The sequence below is a fragment of the Pelophylax lessonae genome (genome assembly GCF_965119305.1).
Source record: "Pelophylax lessonae genome assembly, chromosome: 4".
In the NCBI taxonomy this organism is placed as follows: domain Eukaryota; kingdom Metazoa; phylum Chordata; class Amphibia; order Anura; family Ranidae; genus Pelophylax; species Pelophylax lessonae.
The window spans coordinates 134,804,547-134,815,431 of record NC_138771.1 but is presented as its reverse complement, the minus strand read 5'-3'; the positions used below and the strand labels follow the sequence as shown (position 1 = coordinate 134,815,431).

At 40.7% G+C, this 10,885-nt stretch overlaps 1 protein-coding gene across 4 annotated transcripts in view; it reads right to left on the bottom strand.

The window, feature by feature from the left end:
* Nucleotides 1-9,349: 9,349 nt before the first annotated feature.
* MYO9A (myosin IXA) overlaps nucleotides 9,350-10,885 on the bottom strand; it is a 225,862-nt gene continuing 224,326 nt past the window's right edge. For all 4 annotated transcript variants that reach the window (XM_082257060.1, XM_082257061.1, XM_082257063.1 and 1 more), the window contains one exon: nucleotides 9,350-10,690. In XM_082257060.1, the coding sequence (XP_082113186.1) occupies nucleotides 10,281-10,690 (410 nt within the window). In that variant the 3' untranslated portion in view covers nucleotides 9,350-10,280. The remainder of the gene's footprint in view (nucleotides 10,691-10,885) is intronic.

Below are 10,885 nucleotides of genomic sequence, written 5' to 3'. Positions count from 1 at the left end.
CCTATGGAACTCCTTACCCTTATCTGTCCGATTATCTCCTACTCTATTAGCTTTTAGGCGATCTCTGAAAACCCTCCTTTTCAGAGAAGCCTATCCTACCCACACTTAACAAATATACCTCCATTTTCTCCATCAGCCCATCCCCCACGGTTATTGCCTTTTGTTTCACTTGACCCTCCCTTCTATATTGTAAGCTCTAATGAGCAGGGCCCTCTAGTTCCTCCTGTTTTGAATTGAATTGTAACTGTATTGTCTTCCCTCACATTGTAAAGTGCTGCGCAAATTGTTGGCGCTATATAAATCCTGTATAATAATAATGGTACTTACAGTACCTTGCAGATGAATAGGGCACAGTCAGCCAGCGCTTTTATAGATTACACTTACTTAATTACCTTTGGGATTTTTATACTCTGCGTATATGGTATATGGTGTTGCCTTGCTTTGCTTCGGAAGAGGGGTAGTCTTATATGGCGAGTATAGCCCAAAACCTATGTTGTAACTTGAAAAGTAGGGGGGTCGTCTTATACGCCAAGTCGTCTTATACCCTGGAAAATACAGTACAAGTAAGAGTTAGATAAATTAGTTCAGAAAGGAAAAAGAAAAGGTTTCCTCAATGAAAAAGAGGCAAAATATCTTATACCAAATTCATGCCGTATTTAGGTTATCTATATATTACCCAAGATTCATAAGGATAAATAAAATCCTCCAGGAAGACCCATTGTCAATGGCATTAACTCGGTTGGAGCCAGATTAGGGGAATATATAGACTGTTTTTTTGCAACCAGCAGTACAGAAAACTAGACATTATATAAAGGATACTAAACATCTCATGCAATTACTCAACAATGTTAAGTTGGATTCTGAACAACTGTATCTAGCAACAGCGGATGTTGCAAGCCTATATACAATCATTAACCATCAGGAAGCACTACAAGTCACAAGATGGGCCTTGAGAGAGATAAGTGAATTGAAATGCCCACAAAGGCGTTTTTTACAGAAATTCTAAAATATAGTCTTGGACAATCATTTCTGGTATAATCCCAACTATTACAAGGAAATACATGGTATAGCAATAGGAGCTAAATTTGCACCAAGTGTGGCTAGTCTTTATATGGCCCAATGGGAAGAGGAAACCATATACAGAAACAGACCCAGTAAGCTACTGATGTACATTGATGATATTATTATAATATGGGCAGGAGATAAAGAAAGTCTTACATACTAAGTCAGGGAGACTGATGAAATAAAGATACATTTTCTAGACCTAGAAGCAGTGGCGTAACTAGAACCTTCAGGGCCCCGATGCAAGAAACCATAAAGGGCCCCCCGGACTGGGGGCCTTCCCTCCCAGCCTGGTGGCGGAACGCCAGGGCCGGTCGCAAGTGCAATGTTTGTGTGGTAGTTCTGCCATTGGTGTCAGTATTTTTTTTTTTTTAATTACATTTTTCTACCATTTGCTTTATTAATTTTTTTTTTTTTTTTTTACAATATTATTCTAACAGACTGACCACAGCGTGCCCCCTTTCAATGCAGACTGACCACAGCGTGCCCCCTTTCAATGCAGACTGACCACAGCGTGCCCCCTTTCAATGCAGACTGACCACAGCGTGCCCCCTTTCAATGCAGACTTACCACAGCGTGCCCCCTTTCAATGCAGACTGACCACAGCGTGCCCCTTTCAATGCAGGGACACCACAGTGTGCCCCCTTTCAATACAGACTGACCACAGCGTGCCCCCTTTCAATACAGACTGACCACAGCGTGCCCCCTTTCAGTGCAGACTTACCACAGCGTGCCCCCTTTCAATGCAGACTGACCACAGCGTGCCCCTTTCAATGCAGGGACACCACAGTGTGCCCCCTTTCAATACAGACTGACCACAGCGTGCCCCCTTTCAATACAGACTGACCACAGTGTGCCCCCTTACAATACAGACTGACCACAGCGTGCCCCCTTACAATACAGACTGACCACAGCGTGCCCCCTTTCAATACAGACTGACCACAGTGTGCCCCCTTTCAATACAGACTGACCACAGTGTGCCCCCTTACAATACAGACTGACCACAGCGTGCCCCCTTTCAATACAGACTGACCACAGTGTGCCCCCTTTTAATACAGACTGACCACAGTGTGCCCCCTTTCAATGCAGAAAGCCAGTGCACTTACCTGCAGTGGCGGCTTCTCCTCGAGTCATCCCGCCTCCTCCTCGACCAATGGCATGTGTTCGCCTTTCGGCCAATCTGGAAGCGGGTCTTGGACCCGCATCCTGATTGGCTAGGAGGAGGATCCGTGTGACAATAGCGAATTTTCATTCGCTATTGTCACACAAATGGGTGGGCTCGGGGCGAACTGCTCTGCGCCCTGGGTCCACCCTTTTCTGAAGCTTTTCTGTGACTTGCACTGTCAGGATGGAGCCATCGGCTCCTTCTGACAGCTCCACTGGCATACACAGGCTCAGCGGCACGGGGGGGGGGATGGGCTGGATGCAATGATTGTGCGGGCCGCAGGTTCCCCACCCCTGCATTAGGGGGTTAAAACAGGCGGTGAGGAGGCAACATATTGCCTTTTCACCTCCTGTCAAATGCCTCTGAAAAGCGATATGAGCATGGATCGCTTTTCAGAGGGATAGCATTTTCTTGCTGGTACTATGAACAAGCTGTAGAAAAAAAAAAATAGTTCTGATTGTACACATATATGGGGTCAGGATTAAAAGTAATGTGCACATACACACATAAACGCACATGTACACACACATATGCATACTCATATATAAGCACATATATACACACACACACATATATATATATATATATATATATATATATTAGCATACACACGTACATATATCCACACACACACACATACATACATGCACACACATACATATATAGATGTACATACACATACATACACACATACATACATAGACACACATACACACACACACACACACATACATACATACATATACATACTACACATACATACACACACATACTTACATACACACACACACACACACACACACACACACAGTACATATATAGATACATACATACACACACACACATACATATACATACAGTACAAACACATACATACACACACACACATACAGTACACACATACATGCATAAATATACATACATACATAAATGCACATAGAAAGCCTTTTTTTTTTTAAAATGGAGAGAGAGAGGACAGTACCTTCTTCCTGTAACTTCCTGCCGGGTATTGCACTGTAGGGGGAGGCAGAGAGCACAGCACACACTGCTTTCACTTTCCTAAGGGAGACCAGCTTCCTCGATGCCGATTTACAGTTCGGCTGAGGATCGGGGAGCTCCGGTCTCAGCTGCGGTTGCCACTCCTCATATCTATACATACAGGGAGCCCTCTCAGGCCCCATGCAGCATGGGGCCCGGTCGCCATGGCGACCCCTGTAGGTCCGCCCCTGCCTAGAAGTAAGGCATGAACAAGGGATAATAAAGACACAAACACACTTTAAACCTGTGGATAGGAACACAGATATCTTCCTTTGAACAGTTGCCATTATAAACCTTGGCTTGTTAAAATATCAAAAGGACAACTAATACGATTGAGGAGAAATTGTACAGAGAAAAAGGACTATGAACAACAAGCAAAAGAAAGAAGATTTATTGAAAAGGGTTACAAAAGCTCTTACAACAGAAAATTAGAGAACTGGGCAATTTGGAGGGAGAAACATTGAATGGAAAAAAAAAAAGAAATGTCTCATGAGGGAATCCCACTTATATTTGATTTTAATATTAAACATAAAAGATTGGAGAGCTTTATTAAGAAACATTGGGGAGTCCTACTACCAGATAGATCTTTGGCACAAATATTACCAAATATTCTGAGGTTCACATAAAGGAGGGCACCAACTCTTCGAGATCTTATAGCAAAGAATGCGATTGATCAACCGCCAAAAAAAAGGTGAAGAAAAGGTGTTTCCTTTTTGAAGGAAAAGGTTTTTATCCGTGCAAAAATTGTTTTGCATGTCGACATACTAATTTTAATAAGAGAAAGAAAGAAGATTTTTCATCTAAAAAAAGAATACATCAGAGAATTTATATCATGCAAGACAGAAGGAGCTGTCTATGTCCTGGAATGTCTTTGCCATCTTCAATATATAGGGAGAACAAAAAGACCATTATGGAAGCGCTCAAGAGAGCATATTCACAATATACAAAAAGGCTATCCAAAACATCTCAAAGCATTATGCTGAGTGCCATCAGAAAAATCCCTCCTCCCTGTTTTTTTGGGGTATAGTAAAGTACAAACCCCATTGGAGAGGGAGTAAAAAAAATTATTACCCTTAGTAAGGCTGAATCCAGGTGGATATATGAGATGCAGACCCTTGCGCCATAACATTGAGTTTGATCTCAATTGTTTGATTTCTGATTGAGTCCATTTTTGTGTGCGTCCTTTCTGTGACATATTTTTACTTATGCCCCGTACACACGTGCAGATTGTCGGCCGACGACCGATTGTAGGCTTGTTAGTATGATGCTTCCGACAGCCGACAGCGCACTTTCGGCCGAACAGAATCTGTCGTGCAAGCATTAAAATTTTTGTAGGCCGACACCAGAACGGCCGATTGTTCGCCAGTCAGTACAGAATTCGGCCGACAGACAGCAGATTTGCAAGACTGGGCATGCTCAGAAAAGAAAAAACACAGGGAAAGTTAACCATCACATGACATCACTTCTGCAGTCGGCGGACAAAATTCGTGTGCAGTCTTTTGCACTTTTCAGCGGACACGACAGCCCGGGGACAAAAGACGGCCGATCGGTCGGCCGACGATCGGTACGTGTGTACGAGGCATAAGTATATTTAGGAGGACATGATTACATCTGGCATTGCCTCAGGTTATTTTATCAGATTTTATTTTATGTTTTTTTTTTAGCTAGTGATAAATATTTTATATTTATTCATTTTTATTTTTATATTTTATCTTAATTTCCTTTTTTTATTTTATCTTTATTCCTATTTTTATTTAATATTTTTATTCTTGTTATTTCCTTTCCGACATTTTTTTTATTTATTAGCTTTTCTTCATATTTTTTTTTCTTATTTTTTATTTTTCATATTTTTTATTTCATTAGATAGGGCTGTTAGGCTTTACAAGATTATCCATTCTATCTATATATACCGGTATATAGAATATATATAATTTTTTTTAATAACTCTACTATGGAGTGTGAGAGAATAATTGTGGATTGATGTTCTATATAGGAATTTTTCTAAGGATGATTTTAATAATCCGATTATGTTTGCTCATCTATGATATGGGGTATTTTTTAACTTATTTTGGTATCAGGACCCTAGTGGTATTCTATATCAATAAATGAAGATTAATATGTAATGTGAATGTTTACTATGTCGTGCGGTTCCTATGGTAACCACTCACCTATTTATCCCGGAGATGATCACCCAGCCTCCAGCCCTTGAGAAAGTTACGCGATTGTGATGCAACGCGCCAGCAGGAGACGGGTGACGTCACTTCCGGTCTACGCCGACACCAGACGTTTGGATTTTCTAGCTGCTATCTTCCTGGGACCCCTCGGTTTGGTTCCTAGGCTACATCTGCTGCCTCCTACTTTAATTGTAAGTGCTTATTGTTTACATTAAAGCCTTATTTTACATATTACACTATGGAGATCCTCATTTTATTTTGTATGAGCTGCGTTTGACTATACATGGAATCATCCTCTTCAACCAAGGTTTGACACCCCATAAAAATGCATTATAATTCCTCCTAAGGTGAGCGATCATTGTAGTCAGTGTTGAAGATCGGTTGTGGGGAAAAGGACACATTTATTACTGTTTGTATCACATTGTTTTTGAATCAACAGCCTTTTCGTTGTTCACTTATCATCATTGCACAATGTATCTTGGACACGTTTTTTACACTTTTTTTTGACCTTGATATATTTATATTGGATGATGTGTAACACTTGTTGATGGTTTGTTTGCACATGCACTTTTTTCATCATACAATCATTTTTAGACATTGTTTCACTATTATTTCACTATTTTATTATTGATATAGGGCCGCTCCATATTCCTTTATTCATTTTTTATGTGGTGACACTAAAAGGATTGGCTGCTATATCCAGTTCTTTATACACAGTTCATATTTTTAGAGATTGCCTCTTACTTGGTAGCGCATTGTTTTTTTGTTTTGTATTTTAAAAAACTGCATTATTAACTTTTTCCCTTATAACATATATCAAAATATGGAAGTTGAAAAATACTGCAAAAATCACACTAGACATAACAAGTTCAAATTCCTAGCAATGCTCCTGTTCAGGTGGCGTTCATACACTATAAGGACCATCCTATAACTAGACCTTATTTTAGTTGTGTTTATCATGCTACCAAGCCAGGTAAGCCATACAAATCGTTTATTTTTTAGAACAAAAAAGTCACGACTGTGAAGTACCGTATTCCTCTTTGCTTACATTCTGTGGTAGACCGGAACAAGTCAATTTGGTGGATATTTACAGAAATCTTTTGGGACTAGAAGAGTAACTGTGGAACTTCTATTACCAGGTACTGTTGCACTGTATCTTTCACAAACTCAACCTGGTGAAGTTCCAATACACAAAATGTGTTACTATGACTGCTAATACTGATACAATAAGCCACTTTGTGTCTTTGATCTATTTATATTCTATAAATAAGTTATTCAGCAGTTAGTTTTTTTTTTTAATTAAATAAAAACAAAAATATTCTTCATTTGGCTTATCAGTATCATATCATATAAAAATATCTACATTTAGGGTTTACATATTTAAAAGATCCAGAAATAAATACTCAAAAAACATGAAAGTTTTGCTTAAAGCTGAACTCCATGCAGATACACTATATTACCAAAAGTATTGGGACGCCTGCCTTTACACACACATGAGCTTTAATAGCATCCCAGTCTTAGTCCGTAGGGTTCATAGTGGGGTTTGCCCACCCTTTGCAGCTATAACAGCTTCAACTCTTCTGGGAAGGCTGTCCACAAGGCTTAGGAGTGTGTCTATGGGAATGTGCTACCATTCTTTCAGAAGTGCATTTGTGAGGTCAGGCACTGATGTCGGAGAAAAGGCCTGGCTTGCAGTCTGTGCTCTAATTCATCCCAAAGGTGTTCTATCGGGTTGAGGTGAGGACTCTGTGCAGGCCAGTCAAGTTGCTCCACTCCAAACTCGCTCATCCATGTCTTTATGGACCTTGCTTTGTGCACTGGTGTGCAGTCATGTTGGAACAGGAAGGGGCAATCTCCACCGTTTCCTCAAAGTTGGGAGCATGAAATTGTCCAAAATGTCTTGGTATGCTGACACCTTAAAAGTTCCCTTCACTGGAACTAAGGGGCCGGGGGCCAAGCCCAACCCCTGAAAAACAATCCCACACCATAATTCCCCCTCCACCAAATAATTTGGACCAATGAGTCCTGACCTCAACCCAATAGAACCCCTTTGGGATGAATTAAAGTGGAGACTGCGGGCCGGGCCTTCTCATTCACATCAGTGCCAGACCTCACAAATGCGCTTCTGGAAGAATGGTTAAACATTCCCATAGACACACTACTAAACCTTGTGGACAGCCTACCCGAAGAGTTGAAGCTGTTAGAGCTGCAAAGGGTGGGCCAACTCAATATTGAACCTTACAGACTAAGACTGGGATGCCATTAACATTCATGTGCGTGTAAAGGCAGGTGTCCCAATACTTTTGGTAATATAGTGTATAAAAAAAGACCTGTTACTGCAGTTAAAGCATCTCTAAATACAAAAACAAAATTTTGAATATATCACATCTTACTAGTCATTAGTGTGGTGGCAATACCAGTTTTATTTTTTCATTCTTTTTTTATTGTAAATTTTGTTTTCACTGGGTGATTCTGTCAGTAACACACATCCTGTCTTAGGATAAGCACGTTCCCAGTATTGTTACAAAGGACAGAATTACAGAACACACGACCCTCTCCTCTTCTCCATAATATATGGGGAGGTGTTCTACACAGCATAGGCAGAGAGCACAAAATTCATTAGGTCTAGCAAAATCAACAGGTGTTTTGAAATGAACAGATATAACAAGACAAGACAATTACAATTATATATTTAAAGAGGAAGTAAACCGCAGTGTTAACTTTTTTTTCCCTTCTCTGACCTTCCGAGTTCTTGGACTCCGGCTGTGTGACTGGCCGAAGGCGCGTCACATCGCTCCTGCGCATGTGCGGGGTAGCCGCCATTTACGGTACAGGACTCTGAAGCAAAGGCACAGGTGGCCGTTCCTTCAGAGCGCATGCACTGATGATGTCATTGGCTGCATATACAGTGAACATCTCCTAAAGGGTGCACGTTTAGGAGATATTTACAGTACCAATAGGTAAGCTTTTTTTTTGTTTTTATGATAAAATTTTAGTAAACTTTCCAGAAAAACAAAGTACAAAATATACAGCAAGTTTCACAAAGAAGTAAAAGAAAGAAAAAGTGTAAATTCTACATCTGATGTACATACTTAAAGTTATCCTTCAGACACAGGATGTACATTACATACATACAAATCAAATGTATAATAGATACCAAAAGCACCCAGGCCCCCCACCCGGCCCATCGTCATCACAGGGGGACCAGACGGGGGAAGACCAAGGCACAACAGGAATCCCCTTCAAATATGCACACCTGATCTGGACAATTGAGTACAGTATGTGCATAGTGGTCAGATGTGGATTAAACATAATATCAGGTAAGCTTTATTATAGGCTTACCCATAGGTACAATTAATTTAAGGGAGTTTCCAACCTCTTTAACAGACCAAATAAGAGAAGTTTTTTTGGGGTTTACATACCCTTTAAGTATTCATTAATTCACACTATATGCAATGATAGACGTTTTACCACATGGTAAAATGTTTGTCATCGCAAGGACAAACAGGAAATAAACGTTTCCTGTGCTCCATTCACACTGCAATGCAGCCTAGCGCCATGCTGCGATAAAATGCAGACATGCTGTATTTTATCAAAAGTACCTGAACGGTTTTCATAACGGCATCCTTAAATCACAACCGGACTAGAAGAAAAGTCAAACAACGAGAACATACTTACAGAAAGAGAGATCAGAACTTTACAAGAGTTCTAATGCTCCTTTATTGTCATATCAGTAAGCTGGAGGAATACCCTGAGTCAAGTGGAGGTCCAGGTCCTGAAGGAGTGACTGTATCAAGAAGGCTGGAAGAACAAACCCTTTGGTTGGTATGAAAGTTCACATTTTTTACAAGTGTGTATTTAACTGCCTGCATGGAATTCATCTTTCAAGAAAAAATAAACAGACACTACATTTCAACATTTTGCAGCGTTTGTTCTTTAATAAGCTCTGGGTTTGTTCGCAATGTGATGGATTTTACAGCCGTGAATTTACAAGATTTTACTGAATACATACAACAGCATTGTCTCCCATTGCACTTTGCACCCAGTGTCTTCTCCAAGGTACAGGCCATTTACATTCAGTATAGAAGTATCTGCCCTGGATAAGGCTCAGCAGGCTTATTATGGGATAAAATCTGCAGCCAAAAGATTCTAGATAACAAGGCAGTGGCCCAGTTTCCTGTCCCATACAAGTTCTCTTCTGCATAAAAGAAGGTTTCACTTAAATTTCTTTGAGCTCTGAATTCTCGGCATCCAGATGCCACTCCCTGGAACATTGTGCAATCTGGAGGGTATATTGTGTATCCTGCAAACACATGGAATGTACTCATCCAAATGCTTGAGTTGTTCTGGTAGTCAGTGTAGACAAATGTCTTTGGAGCTCAAAAGCTGGAGTGACATACCCCACAGAAATGTTGAGCCATGCATTGCAGGAGGCTCCAATTTATCAAAGCTTTGTGTAACCACAGTGCAGATGCTGCTTTAAATTAAAGGGAATGGTTTATTTATATAGGGCTTAGAAACCACAAATAAAATTAATTAATAACATTAATATAATAATATTTATAATAAAAGCCTCTTTTTCTTGAGATCAGTATGTGCTGATACAGGGAGTGTTAAAGAGTCCTGGATGAAGAACCCCATAAGCAGTAGATACAGCTGGATAAGGCTTTTGTTAACATGGCCCCTTAGGTCCTTGGTATGTTGCTGGAAGCCCATGCTCCGTGGCTCCTGGCCGCAATGAGGCACCAGGGTAAAGCTATGGTGGAGGGCACAGGTCTTGGCAAGAAAAGGGTTAGGAATGAGCATTGTCAACAGGAGAAAAAGTACAGTATACACTTTGTTCAAACCATAAACTCATTGCTCCCAAACAAGACAAGGGACTGTGAGCTGCCATCTGATCCTAGAATCCTTTGTTCCCCACTCTCTGGAGTATCCCTTGGTTTCTGGGGGGATTGTTTAACATTCTTTAGTTTTTGACGTCCTTTCTCAGGGTTAAAAGTTCCCCGACTTGTAAAGTGTAGCGGGGCGGCAGAGTCCAAAACGTCGGCAGGAGCTGGTTCCCGATAAAAGGGAGATTTTGTGTGTAAGTGGAACCTCTTTCTGCCTAAGTGGGGTAAGCAGGAAGAGGCAGTTGGAGAAGAAAGGTTTTGTTCCCCACTTTCTGTATTGTCACTTTCTCTTTTGTTTGGTCTCCGGGCTCGCGTTGGCTCAGTTCTTGGTCCTCGCATGGAGCTTAAAACCAAGGATCTTTCTGTGGAAAAGAAAGTGAAATAGTGTGTGTGTGTGTGTGTATAACAATTATCTTTTTTGTGGAAAAGACTGTAGAGAGAGAGAGAATGAGAGAGAGAGAGAGAGAGAATGAGAGAGAATAAGAGAGATTGAGAGAGAGAGAGAGAATAAGAGAGATTGAGAGAGAGAGAGAGATTGAGAGAGAGAGAGAGAATGA